At 49.6% G+C, this 23,079-nt stretch overlaps 2 protein-coding genes across 2 annotated transcripts; both read right to left on the bottom strand.

Annotated features, from left to right (window-relative positions):
• Positions 1–323: 323 nt before the first annotated feature.
• On the bottom strand, positions 324–1,895 carry MRPS24 (mitochondrial ribosomal protein S24). Its single transcript, XM_058194839.1, has 4 exons — positions 1,816–1,895; positions 1,653–1,733; positions 1,431–1,542; positions 324–831 (listed from the first exon to the last, which is right to left on the bottom strand). The coding sequence occupies exons 1-4, from the start codon at positions 1,849–1,851 to the stop codon at positions 548–550; spliced, it is 513 nt and encodes a 170-aa protein (XP_058050822.1). The 5' UTR covers positions 1,852–1,895; the 3' UTR covers positions 324–547.
• Positions 1,896–4,827: 2,932 nt separating this feature from the next.
• Positions 4,828–22,872, bottom strand: NPC1L1 (NPC1 like intracellular cholesterol transporter 1). The gene is made up of 19 exons (XM_058194636.1): positions 22,813–22,872; positions 19,985–21,519; positions 19,080–19,180; positions 16,773–16,945; positions 16,034–16,162; positions 15,155–15,337; positions 14,790–14,904; positions 14,193–14,320; positions 13,949–14,089; positions 13,569–13,658; positions 12,586–12,776; positions 12,055–12,182; positions 11,791–11,920; positions 11,649–11,704; positions 11,342–11,492; positions 10,621–10,852; positions 9,209–9,322; positions 8,556–8,718; positions 4,828–6,823 (listed from the first exon to the last, which is right to left on the bottom strand). The coding sequence occupies exons 1-19, from the start codon at positions 22,870–22,872 to the stop codon at positions 6,675–6,677; spliced, it is 3,969 nt and encodes a 1,322-aa protein (XP_058050619.1). The 3' UTR covers positions 4,828–6,674.
• Positions 22,873–23,079: the final 207 nt, after the last annotated feature.

Genomic DNA, 23,079 nt, shown 5'->3' with positions numbered 1-23,079 from the left:
CACAAGCCTTTACAGGCTAGGCTCCTTCCTAAACTGAAGCATTTCCTCTGCAGTCTGTAAAGAAAGAAAACGGTGAAAGGGGGGAAATGGAACAGCTGTAGTCCAGCTTTTTTTACCTTCTGTTCAGCAGGAACTCACCCACCCCCACTTGCCAAGGGGAGGCAACCTGCAGGCTCTCTAGCCTATAGGCAACCTCAGTCTGGAGCACCCCATTCAATGAAGCAAAGCGAAATGATTTTCAATTGCTACGGAGAGCAATGCAGGTCAAGATTCTACAGCTAAAGAGACAAAGGTCAGGGAAGAGTCATAAATAGGGACAAATATTCCTTGTTTGCATTTCAGCAATTCATTTTATAGTAATCGACAAGATTTCTCCTTATCTCTGGGCGCTTCCATCTATTTTTCAGTCTCTGGAGGAGACATCAATGGCTGGAAAACATCAGTCTGTCCAAGGGCAAAAGAAGCAAGGACCCTCACCGGGTCCAGTGTGGAGCATCGATACCAATCAGGAGTCAGGAACATCTTTCCACGAAAAGCTCAGCCAGGACTAGAGGTATTTGTACATGACCTTCTCGGAGATGGTCTGCAGCTCCATCTTAACGGGACACTTGTAGAAGAAGGAGAGCAGCATCTCTGTGTAGCCAACCAGGAAGTAAATCTTATGGGGAGGGAGGTTCTGTATTAGAAGGGCGCAGATGACCACCGTGTTGGCCCGGCGCTTCAGCACCACCTCCTCTGCCAAGGAGCCGTGAAAGGTGCCGAAGAGGAACTTGCGGATGAAGACGTCCTCCAGCGTGCGCTCGGCCGCATCCGTCTCCCCGTCCAGGTTACCTGCAGGAGCAAAGCCAGGAAGCCAGAGCCCGTTTTATGTATTTTCCCCGCCATGCCTTGCGGTTGAGCCGGATAGGGGTGCTCTGCCCCCACATCCTGCTGCTCCAGCCGCTCAGACCCCCCAAAATGACCCTTTTCCAGACATCTCTCTCTGCAAAGACTTCCTGCGGCTGCCGTTAAAATTAATGCTTTATTTTTTAGAAAAGCCATTTTGACCTCTAGGCCAGGGGTCTCCAACCTTGGTCCCTTTCAGACTTGTGGACTTCAACTCAGCAAAGCTGGCTGAGAAACTCTGGGAGTTGAAGTCCAGAAGTCTTAAAGGGACCAAGGTTGGAGACCCTTGCTCTAGGCTGCTGCTGTTGCCCCCCCCCCGCTTTTCCCAGCATCCCCCTCTTGGCCCCATAAATGGGGAGGGGGCATGAGGGTCGTTGCAGATTCCTCTCCTTTCCAGCCCCTCCCCCCCAAAAAAAAACTAGATAAAAGGCGAGATTGGGGGACTTGGGGAGAGAAAACCGGGGATTATTCTGTTAAGTGGAGGGAGGCAGCCTGGATGTGGGGCTCGACCACCCTCCCTCCCTCCCTTCCCGGGGGAGGCTCACCGGTGTGCAGGGAGAGCCAGCCCTTGCGGTGGGCGATGTAGTGGGGCGGGTGGGCCTCTTGGTAGGTCACCGGCTGCTTCCCCTTCCGAGGGCGGATGCGGGCCGCGTGGCACTGCAAGGGGAAGCGGGGCGCGCGTGGGCCAGGCGGCTCCAGTCCCAGCCCGAGCCGGCCTCCTCCGCCCCCGCAGGAGCCCCGGGGGAGCGGCGGGGGCCCCTCCTTACCTTCTCCGCGGCGGCGCTGCTCCGGAAGCCGCGTCCCGCGCCCAGCAGCCCCCAGGCGCCCCTCAGGGCCCGCGCGGAGGCCTGCGAAGGAAACGCGAGGTCAGCAATGAGCATGCGCAGGGAAACCCCCACCCCACCCCCACCGGCGGAGCCCCCGACTCGCCTCCGCGCCCCTCAGCCACGCCGCCGCCGCCGCCATGGGAGCCTGCAGGCCGGAGTTGTAACGGGTCCTCCTGGCCGGCAGGGGCCGCGCTTGGCCTCCGCCGGAAGTATCACACACCCCCTCCCTCGGCCTGGAGAACGCTCCCGCCCTTTCCGGCTGTGGGGCGGAGTCCGCCGCGCGCCTCCAGTTCAAATTTTCGAATTCAGGCTAGAGCGGGAAAGGACGTTGGAGGTCCTATAACCCAGGGGTCCCTAACCTTGGTCCCGTCTTTAAGAGTTGTGGACTTCAACTCCCAGAATTCCTCAGCCAGCTTTGCTTTGCTTTGCTTTTAACAAGTCTTAAAGTGGCCAAAGTTGGAGACCCCTGAGCTAGCCCAGATGGTCCACAGAGAAATCTTTGTGTTTTAGCATTTTTTTAAAATATTGCACTCATCCTCATGCTACGGCCCCTTGGCTGCGGAAATGACCGAGAGCAATTAATCCGTCCTGCTGGGGTGGGGAACCTAAGGCTGCACCGTCCACGTCACCCCAGCCCCCTCCCCACTCTTTAGGCCCAGCGCAAACTGGGCCTAAAGTAGAGGGGTGCAAGCCACAGGGGCTGGAACTGGAAGGAGCAAGGACTCGGCAAGCTCAGCCCAACGGCTGCCTGGATGCAGGGAGGCTCAGCCGCCTTTCGTGCCTGCCTCTCTCCTTGTGCCAGGCCTCCGGGTGGGAAGCCCGAGAGGAAGCGCCTGGTCCAGGCACACAGCCTGGAATCCTCCTTTGTGCTCCTTCTCTCCAGAAGCCTGGTCCATCTGAGGCGGAGGTCTTCAAACTTTCTGGGAGTTCAAGAACAGCCACGGCTCGGTGGCCCCTCACTTCTGCAGAGTTTTTTTTTTTATTTGAATTTATATCCCGCCCTTCTCCGAAGACTCAGGGCGGCTTACACTATGTCAAGCAATAGTCTTCATCCATTTGTATATTATATACAAAGTCAACTTTTATTGCCCCCAACAATCTGGGTCCTCATTTTACCTACCTTATAAAGGATGGAAGGCTGAGTCAACCTTGGGCCTGGTGGGACTTGAACTTGCAGTAATTGCAAGCAGCTGTGTTAATAACAGACAGACTTAGTCTGCTGAGCCACCAGAGGCCCAACCAGAGCTGTTTTCAAGGATGAGTCCAACAAACGCAAATTCATTTATACAAGAAACTCAGTCGCCAAAAGCAACATCGACCGTTAACAAACTTTGTTCACAGCCCGACCTGTCCCTGCTGCAACGTGCCCACTCCTGCTAACTCCACTCATGCAATGAAATTTCATTTTTAATGTATGCCAATTAGTGTACATTCAAAGTGACAATAAAGTTTATTCTATTCTATTCTATTCTCCAGGAAGCGAGTTGACCCACTGATTGTTTTCCCCGTCTCTCCTTATTACTACCAGGCTGAATTTCCCTCTGATGAGCTTCCAGGGCAGCGCAGGACTTAGAATCGGAATGCAGCAAAAGCTGCAGGCTGCTTCTGCCGACTCTGCCTGCTGCCAGAAGTTTGATCCGGCTCAAGGTTTATTTATTTTATTTATTTATTTATTTATTTTGTCAAACACAACAATATATATAAGCATGAAATATATTGTATATATTTTGTGTTTTTACTTTTGGCTGTAGTCCTTCGGGAGAAGGGCGGTATAAAAATTTAATAAATAATAATAATAAATAATAATAATAAATAACCACACAAAATGAATACAATTAAAGGGAACATTAGGACAGGAATTGTAGGCACACTGGTGCTCTTATGCACATCCGTTAGGTAGACTCAGCCTTCCGAGGTCGCTCAGAAGAGGACCCAGATTGTTGGCTGACTAAACCGCTTAGACATAGTATACAGGTAGTCCTCAAATTACAACAGTTCACTTAGTGACTGAAGTTACAACAGCACCAGAAAAAGTGACTTAGGGCCATTTTTCACACTTACAACCGTTGCAGCATCCCCAGGGTCACGTGATTTACATTCAGATGCTTAACAACTAACCTCATATTTATGACGGTTGCAGCGGCCCAGGGGTTGTGGGAATCTCCTTGTGACAAGCAAGGTCTATGGGGAAACCTGATTCACTTAACCACCTTCTTGCTAATTTAACAACTGCGGTGATTCACTTAACAAATGTGGCAAAAGAAAGTCGTAAAATGGGGCGAAACTCACTTAACAAATTTCTCACTCGGCAACATAAATTTGAGGCTCTATTGTGATCGTAAATTGAGCTGCAGTTCGGCAGTTCGATCCTGACCGGCTCAAAGTTGACTCAGCCTTCAGAGGTGGGTAAAATAAGGAGCCAGATTTTTGGGGGACTCTGTAAACTGCTTAGAGAGGGCTGTAAAGCTCTGTGAAGTGGTATAAAAGTTTAAGTGCTATTGCTTATTTTAACTGAGATGCCTTGGTGATGGTAACCCAAGCTTTGATAGCCACACTGTAGAACTACAGCAAAATGTTCAGTGGAGAGAACCTAGAAGTTCCAGTTAGTCCAGAACACAGCAACCAGGATGCTGATGGGACAACAATACCCATGATCCTAAGATCACTTGACTAAACTATCTGTTAACTTCCAAACTGAATTCAGCTTGCTGGATATTCCTTATAGCAGGGGTCTCCAACCTTGGCAACTTTAAGCCTGGAGGACATCAACTCCTAGCAAAGCTGGCTGGGGAATTCTAGGAGTTGATGTCCTCCAGGCTTAAAGTTGCCAAGGTTGGAGACCCCTGCCTTGTATAGCAGAGCCACAGACATCTGGACAGGCCTTGTGACAGTCTTCTGCTGAGACTTCCTGGAGGCAATAGGTCCCTTGGGTAGCCCCCACAAAAGTTCTTTCGAATGAATCTCTGACCCTGTTGAATGAGGTGTTCTGCATTTATTACATTCACATCGCTTGCATTATCCTTCTTTGGTTTCACAGTGCTCAGAACAAATAAAACTGGAGTGGTTAAATACAGCAAATAAACATCTTAAGGACAGCTCTATCAATTTTATTTTGTTGTTAGCCACCTTGTGCGTTATTTTGGTGAAAGACGAGGATAAAAAATAAGGAATAAATAATTCAAGTTAAAGCTATTGGTATTTCATCAGTGAATGATAGAAACAAAACACTTCAAAAATGTTTTTGAGGACTGTTCTTCCTGCCCCGCCTCCATCAATACAGAACAGGAATCAAAATATCAGATAATATTATAACTTCTTTCCTTTTTCTTCGAATGGCAGACATATTTAACATTACTGAGGAGAATCAGGTAATGCAAAAGAGGAAGTAGCTTCAGCAGCAGTGGTCAGGTTTTGACCTAGAAGTTCTTTTCTTCTGGTTTTATCAGTAAGGTCAAAAATTCCTCCCAAGAAACTATAGTTTAATTTATGGATTATTTATTCCATAGGCAGCCTGTGGGTTAAGAACATCTGCCTTATGGACTTATAAATGGCCTGCCAATTAGTACAAATGGCAGATAGCATTCTCTGTCTTCGAGTCAACACTGGAGCCAGGCAAGGTTTTCATGAAGCTATGCGTTTTTAATAGGCACCCTGTTTTCAGCAGTTTTCTACTCATAAGTTCCAACTTAATGTTGGAAAATTGATTTTAAGGCGCACTTGAGAACACACTTCATTTTTAACCTAAGAGTTGTTCTTACTGTTGTCTATGGAACCCAGGGTGACAATACAAAAGATAAGTCCAATGCTGAAGAGCTGAGCATTAACCAGGTGCCCCAAACTGTCTCCAGTAGAGACTTTGGAGGACAAAGAATTGTGAGGAGAAACCCAAGGTCCATCCAGCTGTAACTGAGTTCTGAGCTAAGGTTCAGAATTGTTTGCCTGATTTCTCTAGTTGATTAATGTTTCAGACAAAGTTCCTCCATTCTAGATGGAAACTAAATTCATACACTATCAAACAGATACAGATAGAAGAGTCTGAAGGATCTTAATTTTGGGTATCTGCTCTGTTAGATATGCACGTATCACTGTTTCTTTGGCAAGCCCTTCTGGGCTCAGATACATTAAGCAAAATGTGGCAGGAGAGCTAGTCTGGGTGTAGCGATCAACGCACCAGGAGTTCTAGTCCTGTTTTGTAGTGACCGGAGGAAAACTGCTCCCAAGGTAATGGTCAGCTAAGAGGAAGACCTGAGTTGGGGCAAGAATGAGAAAATATTTCAGGCAGATCTTTCCTTAATCCATATCCTCCCTCCCTCCCTTTAGGGAGGCATATTCAGTCTTGAAAGATTCTGCTACAAAAGGAAGATTCTGCTTTACAATAATAGTAGGACTGACTAACAGGCCCTGGTTTCCTAATCTGATCCCCCTCGAAGGTCTGGTATTTGGGCATGAAGCCAGCTGGATGGCTGCAGCAGGCTCTCTGTCTGAGTTCTAGGAAGAAGATGGGACAAACAACCTCCAAAGATTTTGCCAAGAAAGCTACAGGGCAGTCACCAGGAATCAAGGCTTCCTCGACAGTGGACGCATGCACACACAGAGATGTGGCTTGGCATGTCATGTGAACCCAACGAGTTGTAGCTTTATTAAGCAGTCTAAGGTTAAACCATGGCTTAGCACGATGTGTGTACTCACTGCCAGCTGCATCAGATCTCACTAACTTGCTTTAACCGGGTTTGTCGATGGAAGTCACACACAATTGGCTAGGATAACACAACATTCTAAACCACAAATAAGCTATCGAGTGGCTCAGCGTCATATGTGAAACCAGCTCTTCACGTGTTGCAATGGAAAGCAGGAAGACCCGTTGTCTCTCTTGACTGCCAATGTCCCATTCGGCTCAGGCTGGCTGCTAAGTGGACTGGCCTCTTGCCAAGGCTCCTGTCCTGGAGACAGCTGTGGAGACTTCTAGAGGCCAGTTTTGCAAGGGTTGGGGCTTGGGGCTGGATCCTGGCTGTGATAATTTGGAGAGGTCTGGTCAATGCTAGGAGCTTGTTTGCCTTCCAAAGGGATGGAGGGGTTCTCCATTCTTGGCGTTGCTTGACGGACAGAAGGCCCTGGGAGGAGAGGAGGAGAGTTAGGGTGGAGCACAGGAAGACCCACACGGGTGGGATGGCGCCTCATTTCTCTGTAGGGCTTGGAGCTCCTGTGCTTTATTAGCGCCCACAGTCAGGTTCAAGCTGCCCAGGTGAGATGAAGACCAGTTGAGCAGGAGCCTCCCACCCATCCTTTTTGGCAGCATCTCTCTTTGACGTACACCAGACAGACGCCATAGTTGTGAATACTAGAACTACTTTTATTGTATGGCTACAGGAACAGAATCTGAGTATGCCTTCCTCCTCCCTTCCCGGTTTAACTAAAGAGGAGGGTCAAAGGCAAGGTGTTTTCTCACACGTCCTCTTCCTCTCCTTCCTCAAGGTTATTTTGCATAGCCCATTATAATTTCCAACTCAAATAACTGAATAAAAAATGCCTTGTGTCTTTCTCCTCATTTGCTAGAGAGTCACAGGCACCAAGTAATGAAAGTGCTACAAGAAGGCGGAATACTGGGTATTGAGTTAGAAGAAGAACAAATAAAGGAACAATGATAGCATGGGCTATAAAATTTTGGATATTCAGTAGATTTAGAGAAATGGCAATAGTTATGGGAGAGGAATTATAAATTAACAATGTCCACTGCATATAAAGAAAATCAATACAAAATGTTTTATAGATGGCACATGCCTCCTGAGAAACTGGCAAAAATGTTTAAAGATAAATCAGCTAAACGCTGGAAATATCACCAGTTACCAGGATCTTATTATCACATGTTGTGGACATGCCCAGAAGCTAAAAATTATTGAAATAAAATAAAGACATGGTTAGAAGAAATGACCCAACAGCATATTGATTTAAAACCGGAGCTGTTCCTGTTGGGTATTCTCCCAGAGAAAATTAGTCAAGAAAATATTTCCTTGATTATACATGTAATAACAGCAGCAGGAATTGTTTTTGCACAAAACTGGAAAACAGAGAAAACACCCCTGGAAGGAGAAGTTACCCAAAAAAATTTAGATCGTGCAGAAATCAAGAGATGATGATGATCAAAGAAAGAGAGGATTCAGAATATTTTAAGATATGGGATCAATTTTACCATTGGTTAGAAAAAAGATGTAGATAAGTAAATTGATAAAGAAATCAATTTAAGAAATGGTATAATTAGAATAATGAATTAGTGGAAAAAACTGTAACAGATTAAATTGAAAAGCCAGGAAGAAAACACCAAGATGTCACACGGAAGAAATGACTGATGTACTAAATGTTTGTTTGTTTATAAATAAAAAACTTTATTCAAAAAAAATGAAGAAGGCAGAATACTGATGATTAAAAAAATAAATCCTAATCCTAGGAGCAGTTTGACAGAGGAAGCCCTTACTTGGCCGGATGGGTCATTTCCTTTCCAGGGTGAATAGGTTCAGGGCAGTCTTTTGGATTCTAGCCCTCCCTCTGCTACACCCTAGCAACCCACCCATTCCTCAGCACCTGCACGCAATCACACAACACACACACACACACAGCCATTGCCTAAGAGGGAGGCATTTCCATTCTTTACTGCAACGTGAAATGCAACCACACCTACAGCATCTTTCCTACTTCTGATTTTTGAGCCAGGAGGAAAGTTCCAAAGGGAAGACCAGGACAACAGAAAACACCTTCCCAGCGAGCCTGCAGATGCGACCCTTTGAGTGTGGAGAGGCCCCTTTGCTTCTGCAAGCCAAAGGAACCGGGTGACACAGAATGGAAACTTACCAAAGTAGCTGAGGATGACCGGCAGAAACACCAGGCCGTGCAGCATCCCTAAGAGCGTGATGATGAGGTTCAGGCGGAAGAAGAAGAGTTGGATGATTTGAGCCTTGGCAAATGCCAGGACCACAATACCTGGCAAGTTGGTCATTGCCACACCAGCAAACACCTGAACGAAGGGAAAAGGAAGAGAAGCATCATGCCTGAGCAGCCCTGGAGTGGTGGGGATCAGGGCTGCTCCTGGGAATTTCAAGGCAAGAAGCCCCTTGCCCTGGAATGGCAGAACAGAGACCACCTCACCAGCGTCGCAGGGAATGGGAGCAATGGCTGAGCCCAGGGTTGCAAACTAGAGAAGTAGAGTCCCATTGATCTCATGGCCAGGCACAGCTAGGTTCGCCTGGACAATTGGGAAGTAGCTACTCCTTTGGGAAAGCTGCACTTGGCACCTCCTGAAGCCTAAGCAACGTAGCCAGGGAACTGCAGGCAAGAGACCAATTGGCTCTTGGGCTGAGGAAAAGGGAGCCTTGGAGCCCCTGGAAATGCCAAGAAGCAACAGCCATCAGAGCTGCCATCTCCCAAGTCCAGTGCCCGCACTACGTGCCTTTTCTGGCACACATATCCCGCCACCCCAGCTTCCTTGGCCTCCTCCTCCTCCTTACCGCGCTTCCCATGTTGATTGTGGCTTCTCGGGAGCGTTCCAGTTTGGTAGATTTTTTGCTGATAGCAAAGGAGAGAGTGATGTGGGAGACAAATTCCACAGAGATGCCCACGGCCTGCAGGAGAGTGGAACAATTAGCAGTGAAAGAACAGCCGATGCACCTGCCGTTGTTGTTCATCCACGCAAGAGTATTGTCAATATTTTTTGTGGGAGGCTTTCAAGAAAAGATTGGACATTCATTTGCCCGGAACTGTATAGGTCAAGGGTTGGCAACCTTAAACACTCAAAGAGCCATATGGACCTGTTTCCCACAGAAAAGAAAACGCCGGGAGCCACAAAACCTTTCCCGTGCCTGACTATTTCCTGAGCGGCCACAAAACTAGCATAGGTAGTTGAATTAAACGTTCTGTTTTCTTCCAAAACTTTTCTTTCCTTGGATTTATTAATGATTGGCCTACCAGGGGTTGAAAAGCTCAATAAATCGATTGCCAGCGGGTGTCACACATTGGCGGTTATGATGCATATTTTGAGTGACAGGGAGCCGCAGCACAAAGGTTAAAGAGCCACACGCGGCTCCAGAGCCGCAGATTAGTGACCCCTGGTATAAGTATAGGATCTCCTGCCCAAACAGAGGTTGGACTAGAAGACCACCAAGGTTTCCTTCAATCCTGTTCCTCTTGTTGTATTTCTAACATTTTGGCAGCTAAGGCACACACAAAAGTCAAGGGGCAGGCAAAACATCACCCACTGTGCAGAGCAGAGAGGTGCCAAGACAAAAGAGGAGCCGCGGTAAGTTTAGCATAAAAGTAAAAAAATGAATGTGGAAGGAAAAGCAATTTATCACCCTCTGGGCGAAAGACAGGACTGAGGGAGCTAAACAGGGCCGGAATTGGCTTAGCAGGAGCTGCTCAGGACCTCCCAGAAGCTGCAAATAAGGGAAAATCGAGAAGGGCAGAGAAGTGGAATCTTTGCAGGCTGTAAGGAAAGTGAAGCTGTGCCTCCTTTGCAGCTCTGAGACAATAAAAAAGTCAAAAACCATCCATCGGTGTGAGTGCTGCCTTTCCTGCACCAGAAGGGATCCTCTCTGACACCCAAAAAGCTTCCACAGAATTCTGGTAAATAAAAAGAAGTTCCCAGAGTGAGCTTTTAAAAGGCCCCATTCTGCGGATTTTCTACCTACACTGATGCAGCTTTTACCCTCATCTCATTTTGCATCTAAATACCGACACCTCCAGAGAATCTCCATTGAGGACCCTGCAGGAGGATACTCCAGAAAAGCACTAAGCGCAAGGAGTGCAAAGCTAAGCACATCTGGCAGGGCCGCTGGGCATTTTGGCGCCCCTTCCGTCTCCTCGCCCGCCTCCCCTGCGCGCAGCCATGATGCTCATCCCCAGGAAAGACAGGTGGGCTTACTGTGACCAAGTTGATAAGGGAGACGGCATTGTAGGAGATTCCCCAAAGGTTCATGGCGCCCACAGTGTCCACAATAATCATGATGATGGTGAGCAGGTTGATGAAGGCTGAGCGCAGGTCCAGGCCCAGCAGGATGTAACAGACGGCAAAGGTGGGCACCAGGCACAGGGCCAGGTTGATGAGGCCAACGGTGGTGATAGTCAGGTACTGTTCATAAAACACATAGGTGATTCTGCGGAAAGAGAAGCGGTTCCAGGAAAGGAATGGGACAACTTGCCACGGCCAACATGCCATGGCCAACTCACCACAGGACCACTCGCTATGGCAGGGGTCTCCAACCTTGGTCCCTTTAAGACTTGTGGACTTTAACTCCCAGAGTCCCTCAGCCAGCTTTGCTGGCTGAGGAACTCTGGGAGTTGAAGTCCACAAGTCTTAAAGGGACCAAAGTTGGAGACCCCTGCACTATGGGACAATTTAACAATTCTATTTAATTATTTAAAATAAAAAAAATTAACTTTTGCCATTCACATTTCATTCTGTCCCTCCTTTTGCATCTTTTCTTTAATGATTCTATTCCACCATTTCTTTGGTATTAGTGTCCCTCTTGTCCTGTGGCAAAATAGCCGCGATGTTTGCGATGGGTGGGCACGGCAGCCCTTTCCTTCCTCAGCTGCCTCCCTCCCTCCCAGCTTCTGCCAGGTTTCTCCTCCCTGCAACGTACGTGTATGGGAAGACCTGGAAGTTGGGATCAGTGCCGGGGACTTCCCTCATAGTAGCCGTAATGTTAGCCGCCAGTTGCCGCATCGCCTTCAGTGCTGCTGTGTGTTCCTCAGAGTTCCTCAGTGGAGTGTGGTAGGCCATGAACCGTGAAGCTGTCGGAGGCAAGAGATGTGATGCACCGTCCCCAGCCCAGCCTTCTCCCAGAAATCACAATCCTGCCTCCGAAATTAGGCGGGATAACATAGAACTCGAGGCCATTTCCTGCTGTCCCGCATAGATGGCGCCTTCCTTCACTGGAGTCTACTCACCCAAGATCTGCCCATCGGACCCCCGATGTATCGATGTGTCATAAGCCCCGAGGCCCCTGTGGAAAGAGGAAAGGGGTCAACGCACCAGGAAGGCTGATGTCCCTCTGGACGGCGTGGGCAAACAGATGTTTGTGGCACTCACCCCTTGGGGCACTTGAGGTTGGGTGTGTCATGGAGGAACCAGGGCAGGAATTTGTTGAACTCTTCTACGTTTGGCCGGAGGGTGCCTTGGAAGCTGCCCATGCATTTGCTGAAAGTGCAGGCAAAGTCGTCTAATAAAAAGAGACAAACACTTGGACGCTGCCCAGGGCCCCACAGACATTTTGCCACCTGCCCTGAGGTGAGGTGAACTTTTAGTTTGCCCGATCCTGCCAGCTCCCACCCTCCCCCGTGTAGAGTTCCTTACCGATGGTTGAGGGACAGAACTTGCCCTTGTTAGGGCCATAACTGTAAATGCGGCAACATCTGGATATGGGATTCAACCAGTCGATGAAGTCATCGACCCAGGAAGAAGCAGGAATGGCCAGGAAGTACCTGAAAGCACAAAGAAAACACTCAGGTCAACCTTGGGGTTTTTTTCCTCCTAAGGAAAGGGAAGCCTTGATAGAAGCCTTCAGCCAAAGACGGTTTTAAAAATCTTTGGTAGAGATTTCTGAGGTGCTTTTGGTGCCTGATTGATGGCCCTCCAGTCTCCAGATTGAGTTTGGGACATGCCGGGCAACCATAAACGTGAGTGAGCAGCTTCTATAGCTCTGTATTCTTACAGGCATATGTTTAAAATCCATAAGACAACCATGCTACTACTAATGGCTTCAAACAGCATAAGCATCTTTCATGTAGAAAATTAAAATCAAAGAGTGCTTTTTTTAATAGCGGGAAGGAAAGTACAATGCAAAAAGTTTAATTCTGAGTTGAAAGCAGCTTCAAAGTGGCTTACTTCTCAGGGAACTTGGTGGCCATTTGGATCTTCTGCATCATGGAGTTATTATTACACCCAGAACTGGAACAGATACCGTTCATTCCAGGCACCGAGGAGTAATTGTAGCCACCAGTGGCAACGAAGAAGGTCGGGGCACCCACCATGAAATATTGGTTGAAAAATTGGAAGAACTTCACCATGTAGGAGTCCTGAAACAGCAAAGAAAAGCCGAGGGAAGTTTAGCCACCCTTTGACCACCTAATCTGCCTTTCTGAACGTGTTTCAGAAATGCAGGGCTGGTCGGAGAATGCCGTTCCGTGGAAGGGCTTCCTTTTTCTCCAGCAGTCAGGAGAGAATTTAGCTGACTGCCTGAACAAACAGCAGAAGGAAGCTTAATGTTTAAATGCACTAAAATTCTATGTTTAGCCAGTGATTTGGTTGGTTTGCTTAAAATAAAACAGAGGTGCCAAACTCAAGGCCCGGGGGCGAGATCCGGCTGCAGGGTACTTAGATCTAGCCTGTGGGGCTGCCCTGCAAAGAGAGAAGGACTGGCTTCTGCCAGTGAAAACAGGCTCCCGAGCTCCGTTTTCAGCTGCCACGCCCTCGGGAGTCTGTTTTCAGTGACAGAGGGTTGCAGGAGGCCTTGGCAGCTGAAAACGGAGCTTGGGAGCCTGTTTTCGCTGGCAGAGTGTTTGGGCCTCCACAGGCGCCCCCAACACGAGAGACGTCGAGCTGGCCATGCCCTCCCTGGGCCCCCAAAGTCAAACACAACCCTCATGCGGCCCTCAATGAAATCGAGTTTGACACCCGTGAAATAAGATGCACGGCTTCAGCCATTTCTAACTTAACTTCCTGTGTCAGCCATGAAACCCTCTTGAGGGTATGATTGCTTAAAGTGGTTCGGAAGGAAGGCCGATTTCCCCACGACCGGCTTCCGACAGGGGTAGGGATGAAATGAGGCTCCCCTGCTTCTGGATCGGCCACTATTGTCCTCTGCTCACCTGGGGTACCGCCAGTTCTTGCTCCAACCCCACATCGATGTGGAATGTCAGGTAGATGCTAGCACAGAAAAGCAGAGTGAAGAGCAGCACCTAGAGATGGGAGAAAGTGCCAGAAGGAAAGCTGGGAGGTGGCTCCCTCCCCCCAATTGTGCCCATACCCCCAGATCAGTGGTCGGTTGTCCCCGGTTCAGGCCGGTTCTATAAAACCAGTAGTAAAACTGGTGGGAGGCTCCACCCATTGACCCAAACATCATCAAAACTCTTCTACGCATGCGCAGAAGAGTGCGCGGGCACGATGCAAACCGGTAGTAAAGGTAAGTAGAACCCACCCCTGCCCCAGATCCCCTGTCCAAGCCACCCTGCCCAGGCAGGGCACTCACCACCAGAACTCGGACAACGCTGCTGCCAAGCAAGGCTGGCGTGTAGATCTTGCGCATGAATGTGCGGAGCAGCCCATCGTGGGGCTTCACGGGGTCGCATTCAGGCACACGGAGGCAGCAGCAGAGATCGACCCGAGAGGCCTGTGGACAGAAGGATGGAGAGCTCATGCCTGGCTCTGCCGGAGAGATGTCCGCCACCCCCCAAAAGCAGCTCAGCCCCCAGGTGCCCTGCAGCCGTCCTGACCTTCTGTCTGCGGATATCCAGGGACATCAACGCCACAAAGAGTGACATCTGGAGCAGGAAGGCGAACAAGACTGCCAAGGCTGCAGAGAGGGCGAAAGTCTGGACCGCCGGCATGGGTGTCAGGGCCCCTAGAAAGCCAAAGGAAGGGATCATCTTGGGGCTCAGGTCAGATAAGGAGGCCCAGCGTTAAGCTTGCTTTCGAATGAAGACATTTAATTTTACACATCGCTTTCTTCAACACAATGAGCATGAACTTGGACAAGCTCCAGGAGACAGGAGGCATGTCCATGGGGTTGCGAAGACTGACAGCAACAACAATAACTCAGCTTCAGTCTGGCTGGGTTTGCACAATTTGGCTAGTGAATTTTTTTCAGTGTCTAATTCTAACCTATTTCCTGGTTCACATAATAATGCTGAAATGCACCTTTTGAAGGGTTCACACCCTCTCCACTTTGCCTGCAGCGTCTCCACCCCAAAAGCTGGTCAAGGCCACCCGGAGGGGGGGGCATTAGCCATCGAGGGGAAATAGAATCTGTGGGTCAGGATGTGGGAAGAGCCGCCCGACCTACCCCCCGCCCCTCCTCCAGCTTCACTCACCCAGGAAGAAGCAGATGACTTCAGAGAGGCTGCACAGGAGCATGCTGGGGGCAACATTGCCCAAAGTGCGCCCAAGGTGCTGCTCTGGTGTTTCCCCAGCCACTGGCTGGGATTGCTGCAATGGCAGAGGGGTGGGTGGGTGAGACGGGGCTGGCCAGAGCAGAATGGCTGCCTGGGAGGGCCACTCCAGTCTCAGCTGGGCAACACACACACACACCCCACGCGATTTAGTCTGGTCTAACAAGAGTGGCCTTGCTCCTGGCTTTCCAGAACCCAGTTTCTTCTCCGCACCCCAATTCAGACCAGGAGCTTTGGCTTGTTCTGAGCCCACCCGTCTTGGGGGACAGGGAGTGAGATGTTCACACCTGGTGTTCCAACACAAAGATGAAGATGTTATCAGCACCGACCGCCAATACCAGGAAGGGCACCACTTCAATAATGATGAGGGACGAGGGCAGCCCTACGAAGCTGTAGAAGCCCAAAGACGACAGCACGGCCCCCAGGACCACCACTATGCCACCCAGAGCGAGAGACAGCTTGGCGTCCACCTGAAAAGGAGAAGGTGAAGGAAAGCCCCAGCCCTGGCAGGGATCCACACCCACCTTCTCCTCCCACCTGAATGGTGCATAAGTGGGTAATGAGGAGGGGTCCCCACAGGTTGGGGGAGCAACACACGGGCTGACCCTGCCTCCCCTTCCTGGGGTCAGGCAGAAGCACCTTTTCAGCCTGCCTGGATAAGTGAAGTCTACTTTAGCCTAAGGCTGCTCTAGCAGAATCTTGCTACCTCCACTTTTAACCCCATTAGGCAGGACCTTCCTAAGTTTCTTCCTCTGGCCGTTAAGCCACTGGGGGCTCCTCCGTCTCATCTGATTGATCCCTGGACAGCGTCTCTTTCCTTTCTCCTCCCCAAGGTCACCCACACATTCCATTACACTCCCTGCTCAAGAGAGGAGACAGGAAGGAATCCCATCACTTCTCACTGTTGGCTTTGAATCTGGCTACTTCTGCTCAGGATGGGCAGCCATGGACAACATTAGAAGTTTCCCCCTCTGCTCAGGCTCAGCCATCCACCCAACCATTTTGCCCTGATCTGGAGGACGTTCTGAGAGGCTGTAAGTCATTCTTGCTATTCCTGGAACAAACTGGGACCAGCCTTCCCTCCTGTCAGACCCACAAGGTGGATGGAAGACTAGAACTCGTAGCAGGATCTCGCATGCTGCCTGCCTGTCTGTCTTTCGTCCTACCAGGATGTTCCTGCAGCTGGAGTATTCTCCTAGGGCCACCGTGATGTATATGAAGATCACCAGGTAGCTGATAGCAAAGATGGGGAGGTCCTCCCAGGTGGTTCTGCTGACTTCATCCTCCAGGGAGCGCTGCAGTTGCGGGAAAAGGAGGAGAGTTGAATTGGCTCCAGCGGGAAAATCAGATCGCTAGACCAAGCCAGTTCAGCATTAGTAACTTTACACGTCCATTTTTGGCTTTTCTTATCATCCTTCGTTAGTTCTGAATAAATGAAAATCAACTGCACAATTATTAGGAAAGGTGTAGGCAGATGGGTTAACTGGAGGCTCTGCTCACATTTGTCCTGCCCCGCGTGCAACAGACACGGGTTGTGTTAAAAGTTGGGTATGAGCAAGCAAAGCTGGAGTCTTCAGGACTTCCTAAAATGCAGCTGCTTATAAAGTTTATAAAGTTATTCCCTCAAGTATTGCTTTTAATGTGCGTAGTTTTAACTTTTTTATTATTATTTTTGATTGGGAACTGTCCAGTGTTGGCCATAAGGTGGGCAGCTACATAAATGGTTTAAACAAAAGCACAGATAACATACAAATGCCTTTCCCAAGGACTTCTACCGTATTCAGCACCTGGAATTTCTCCCTTCCGGGGTTCCCAGGGCTGAAAGCAGCCTTGATCTCATGAAGGCTGCCTGGTCCTACAGCTGGATTCGCTCTCCCAAGCAGGAGAGAGCCGTGGCACCCATACCTCTGCCATGTAGGCAATGGCGTATTTCTTGGAGTGATTTTTCTGAAATTCCTGTACCACCTCCAGGAAACGCTTCTCCCACAACAGCACAAAGTCAGAACGTGGGTCGCTGGAGAGAAAGTTGTTCAAGGAGAAGGTGAGGATGAGAGCTTCTGCTTCGGAGTACTCCAGCCCTGTCAAGCATAGAGAGAAGTCACCAAAATGCCGGAGAGGCAGGTGGACCTTCAGATGCTTCCAGCAGAGTCCCCAGGCCAGTGGGGACAGGGCCCAGCCGCCCCAGGAGGAAGCCCAACGAGGCCCAAATCGGGCGCTGGGTTCCAGCTGCTCCTGTGGGAAAATGGCTAGTGCGAAATACATGGATCAGATAATTGTGGACTTTCATTTCTCATCAGAATAAAGGTGCAAACTCTACCTTAGTTCTGATTCTAAAAAAGCTGCTTTGCAGCCTTTCAAGATTCTAATTAGAGAATGGTTCACACCTCATAGCCCCGTGATGGCAAACCTATGGCACGCATGCCAGAGATGGCACACAGAGCCCTCTCTGTGGGCACACGTGCTGTCGCCAGCTGCTCTTCTGGTTTTTGATGCGCCAGTTGGTCTTCACGGGAAAAACGGCCCAAAAACACCCTGAAAACAGTCCAAAAAAACCCTGAAAACGGCCCCAAAAACGACCAAAAAACAGGCATGCGTGTGCTGGCTAGCTGGTCTTTGAATTTCCGATGCTCCAGCGTGCACACATGCAGACACATGCATTGCATGCGCATTCTGGTTTGGGCACTTGGTGCCAAAAAAGTTCACCATCACTGCCGTAGCCCTTACTGGGTGAGCTCATCTTGACACAGAAAACTACAGTCGTTGTGTGATCCATGTGAAAACTTTAAAGCCACCGTCTCTATTTCTGCTTCTCCCCATTTTCCTCCCTGGCCAAATGCCACAAAATACACCAAAACAAGCATCCCTTCTTCTTCTGCTTGACCACTTGCTGCCTGGCCCTCTGTTTTCGCTTCCCATCCTGTCCAGTTTTTATATTTTTTGACAACTTTGCTTCGCTCTGAATCTTAAACCTTATGGTTTGTTCATGAACGGCAGATAAATCTTTTCTCCTGCTCTGCTGCTAATATATTCCAAGCTTGTGGCACTGAAATTCATTGCAACTTCATCCTGATAAAATTCTCCAGCTGAGCACGAATGCTCCTTTCTTGCTACACATATACTAAGTTTCAAGAGAGAAAACCATATTTTTAATCATTTCTTTCCTCCCGTTGCTGCGGTTTCACATTTCCATATGTGGGTGCCCAGTGGGTTCTTTCTCACAGCTGTGTTCAATGTGCGTTCTGAAAAAGAGATGAGTACCAATTGCACTGCCTTTGCATTTGAGCATCGCTGCCCCTTGGCAAAATGTTCCTCCAGTGCTGTCTGGGACCTACCATAGCAGTGGTGGGATTGGAGGACTTTGTCCCATCTCCCCCAGGTAAAACAGATAGGAAATGCGCCAGAGTTCACCAAATTCATGGAATGAATGAAATATGGGGAATTTTGACAGGGAAGAAAGGACACGAATGCAATAAATACAACAAAACGATGCTCAGGTAGAGATTTGTGCAGCAACTGAAGGTTCCTCATTTTTCAATCCTTTTCCACACTACATGGACCCAAAGGTCTCACCAAGAGTCCCTTGGCCAAAGTCCCAGGAAATTCTGGACAAGAAGATACTCCTAAATCTCCTTCTGCCTCACCTTATGGTTTCTCTCTCTCTCTTTTAAAGCAAAGACATTATTTTAACTTATGTGCAAAGATTTTGAGGATCATCCTGAACTGAGAGATGTCAAAGCACACCTTTGTATGTATTTCAGCAGTTATGGATATCTGAATTCCAATCTAAAGAAGGCACAGCTGAGATCTCAAGAAACAGAAAAATAGCCAGAAAAGCATTGCCAGCTCTACTGCCACAGCCCCACGACGGCATGGACCTTTCTACCACAGCTGGAATACCAGCATTATCAAGGCTTGCCGTTCTACATTACAGCTGACCTCACTCTCTTCTTCCCCCAATTAAACAGGGTCGGTCCCATTGGGAATGACATGAAAGAGACGGCCACTGCTATCTGGACTTAGCACCTGGGAGTGAGTAGGCCTTTTGCAGTATCCTTCCCCCAGGAGTGGGGTGGGAATGGAGATTTCACAGTATCCTTCCCCTGCCACGCCCACCAAGCCACACCTACCAAGCCATGCCATGCCCACCAAGCCACGCCCACAGAACTGGTAGTAAAAAAATTTGAAACCCACCACTGGAGTAGGCTCTCCTACCTGAGTAACCGCCTACAGCCAGGAAGGGGAACACGGGGGCTCCGTATTCGGCCATACAGCTCAGCTTGAGCTCCGTAATATCTTGGAAAGAGGCTGGAGAGCTATGGCAAGAGCAAGGAAGAGAAGAACACACATTGTAATATGGGGGGCACGGGGGTGGGTGGGAGTGGGTGGGGGAAAGGAGAACTTTCCCTTGCAGATGTGGGAGAAAGAACAGCCCTGATTCCCCAAGGCAAGAGGCTGCCCTTAACTGAGAAAACAACTTGCCTTACCTGTAACACCGGCAATGGCTTTCTGCAGGCTTCTAGCAAGGAAGTGGAGAGGAGGTAGAAGAGGCAGAGCCAGCCAGTGTTTGTGCTTATTGGCCAGGCTCCCCATATTGTCACTTGAAGAGTCCCCCCAAAAAGGTGGGCAACAGCCTGCCACCTTCCGTCCTGCTACACAATCCCCAGGACCCAACTCACGGTGGGCCACTCATCTCCCTTCACTTCAAATTAGGCTAAGGTTGGGAGGTGCCCACAGGAGGTGGGCGGAGGGGCAGCCAGCCAGCTTTAAAAAGTCCAGCCCATCTCTACCCTGGTGCCATCCCTGGATTGACATAGGCCCAAGGAAGCAGTTGCCTTCAGCATGCAAGGGGCACAGTGGCCCAGAGCAAACAAAGCCAACTGTTGGGGCACAAGAGGCAGCACTGAAGGTGGCAACTTTAAACTGACCTACGTGTGCCAGTTCAGAGACGGGTGGGAAAGATAAAACGAATGGATGGCAATGGAAAGGAAACGATCGTGTCACCCAAATGTGGCACCAGCGTTTCCTTCCACATGCTGCCCCATCTTAGCAAGGGTGAGTAGATGAAACGAGTCCACCCCCCTCACACATAGAAGGAGGCTTCCCAAGCGCACACTCACTGGATGCAGTAAAGGAAGTGGTCTCTCCAGTCGACTGTGCCATTCTTCTTCCCAAACGTCTGGTTGGCTTTCAAATCCAGGAGGGTCCGATTGTTCTGGAAGAACTGCAAAAGGCTGTTGACACAACAGTCCGAGAGACTGGCGTTCTGGGGATTCAGAGGCGCATAGCAAATGTCCGGCAAGGTGATGTTCTTATGATGCTCTTCAGACCAGATCTTCAGGTCCTGCAGCTTGATCTGCAAGTCCAGCAGGTCCAGGAGCACCTCTTTAGAGAGGACCCCGCTGAAGTTCTTCTTGCCCCAAAGAAGAGAATCGTAAATGTGGCCTGAGGGGTTCTTGGCTGTCAGGATGATTTGGTTGGTCCGGAAGAAGGGCCCGAAGTGCTTCTCGTAGAGCGCTTTCTCCTGCCGGGCCTGGCTGTCTGGAGAGGCCCAGAGCTCCAGAGGGTCCGTGGTGAGTTCCATCCAGATCATTCCACTGGAAAGTCCTGCCACAAGGGCTAGAGAAACAATCATGACTTTGATGGGATTAGAGGCCACCAACGTGCCCCACCTGCTGAAGGCCTTAACTAAGAACTCGTACATGACCTGACTTGCCTTCTCGGAGGCGGTCAACTTAGTCACGGTATCTTCTCTGCTGTGACCCTTTTGCTTCCCAGATGAGGAGCGTCTTTGCCACAGCTGCAAGGACATAAACGACAGTGCAACAACACTAAAGAGAAGGATGGAGACAAACAGGATCCCGTCCATGCTCCCCACTTTGAAGGGCTGGTATTTGGAAGGAGGAAGCTGGATGGCCGGACACGACTGTTCACAGTCCGAACAGGAGCACGTCGTGCTGTTATTTACAGCCTCACTGCATTTCCAGACTGAGTCATTGAGTGGCAGAATGCTTCCCTCCTCGGCTGCCCAGTCCATTGGTGTCAGTTGATAGGAGATGGCTAAGGGGGCCAACCCATTGCTTGTGTCGCCTTGGAAATCGAGCCATCGCTGAGTGTTGCACGCAGCCGCCCCGTACTTGCCGCACATGGCGCTTACGACATAGTCTCCGGTGGCTGGCATCCTGACTCCCTGGCACGACTGAAAAACTTTCTCGGCAAACTGCTGGTTGTAGTAACATTGAAACTCCAGCAATCCCTTGACTGGAACGTTCAGGATGGTGTGATTGAAGTAGCGGGTGACGTTGGTGAACAAGCTCTGGTTTGGGCTGCAGATGTTCTGGCAGTGGATGCTGGAAAAGTTCTCCGTGCAGGCTGGGCAGCGAGACAAGACAGCCTTGGTCAGTGATAAGCTGTTCTCCATATCCCTTAACTGCTCCAGTGAGCAGCAGGCGTAGGTGCTGCCCTCTCCCTTGAACAGCATTGGGCAGATCTTCTTCAAGAGGTTGAGGTGGGAGCCCTTGACTGGCCGGGCCGGGGTGTTGGAGATACAGGGCACTTTGTGCGGGATGAGTCCAGATCCAATTTCAGGGTTCAAACCACAGTTGCCATAGAAGGCACAGTATCCTGCCTGATGGATTTCGGTCAAAGCGGCACCCTAGAAAGCAGAGACCCCAGAGAGGCCGGGAAAGCTTATTAGTCCCCATGGCTGTTGAGGTGCGAGGGGCTGGGGAAGAGGCCAAGAAGACGCCTCCCTCTGCCCCAAATGGGTTAGGAACTGAAGAGAGGACTACAGGTATGACTGGACTAGGATCAAAGCAAGAACTTTTTCCCCTCAGCAAATGTGGCTTCTTCCTCTTCAGAAGTTCAAAAGTTTAAAAAAATGGAGCACACTGAGTGTCAGTCAGGGATGTTTTGATAAGTAATTTCATTTCCCCCTGCCCAGACCTTCCAAGTCATATGTCACCTTCTCCTGCTGACAACTAAGGAAGAATCAGAAAATGGAGCCCCTTTTCCACGCTGTGTTAGCCTCTAAGGGAGGGAGGGAGGGCAACCCGCAGCCCAGAGTTGGAGGCCAAATCCTCATTTTGTTGTCCTTGGAACCATCTCTCAATATCATGACTGAAAACCGATTCCTTGGCATTTTGAGGTGCAAATGTTTATTTAATTTATACACGTCTCATCTCATGGGATTAGCCTTAAATAGAAAGGTGACACTTGGAAAAACAAATTTCCTCAGATTTGCCACCAAATCAGCCCTACCCATATGCATTATATATCCCCCCCCCATATTAACCTCTGGCAGAGGGGTTTGTCCTCTCCTGAGTGGCCACCTATCCAGTTAAGAGAAACTCCGTCGTAGAATCAGGTCATGCCCTCTTCCCACCCAGAGTGCCAACCAGCTATGCCCTTTTGCAGAAGACGTCACTCATCTTCTGTGGCAGGAGCAAAGCTGAAAACGTTCCTTGTTTCTCTGGTCTTTGCATTCCCAGAAATGGGAAGAAGCACCCCACAACCTTCCTTTCTTCATTCCAGGTCTCCAATAGGGCTCTTGCTTACAAAGACTTTTAGCCTGCCATCTTCTGGAGAGTGACCGTAAAAGGTTAATCTCATAACTTGAGCCGCTTGCCTAGGGCTGGACAATCTGGGGACAATCTCCTTTGGAATGAATTTAAAAGGATATTATCTTAAACTTTTCTATTTGTGTACACATCTCCCGTTGCCCCAAACTACTGATATATCTGTTTAGGGAAGCCTTAAAGGAGGTGGTGGTACTTTGCAGATCAATTGACCCCAATTGACGTGTCCCTCTCTTCAAAGGGATGAGAAGGAGTTCAGGAGAAGACGAGGGCCTTATAGTTGGGGACACCAGGTCCCTCAAAAGCACACCTTGCTACTAAACCCCTCCAACCCACAGCCTCCACTGCTGCCATCATCACCGCTCACCAACCTCGGTCCTCAGGTCCAGACTGGCGCTGAGCACCACTACGGCCAACAGGGCCACCCGCATCCTGGCAAGTCTGGGCCACCGGCAGGGCTCCTCGGAGAAAAGGGAGTGCCGGGTCGCTCTTGCTCGCTCTTCATCCGCTTTTCAGATACCACACACCAATCAGGCTGCACCAGCGCCATATCCTGGTTTATCATTTACCCGGAGATAGCATTGGGGCTCTTGCCATGCTAGGTTAGTCCCCACATACCTGTTTCCCCCCCCCATCCC

The sequence above is a fragment of the Ahaetulla prasina genome, chromosome 9 (genome assembly GCF_028640845.1).
Source record: "Ahaetulla prasina isolate Xishuangbanna chromosome 9, ASM2864084v1, whole genome shotgun sequence".
Classification (NCBI taxonomy): domain Eukaryota; kingdom Metazoa; phylum Chordata; class Lepidosauria; order Squamata; family Colubridae; genus Ahaetulla; species Ahaetulla prasina.
Note: the sequence above shows the minus strand (reverse complement) of the source record. Positions and strands in the feature narration are given on the sequence as shown.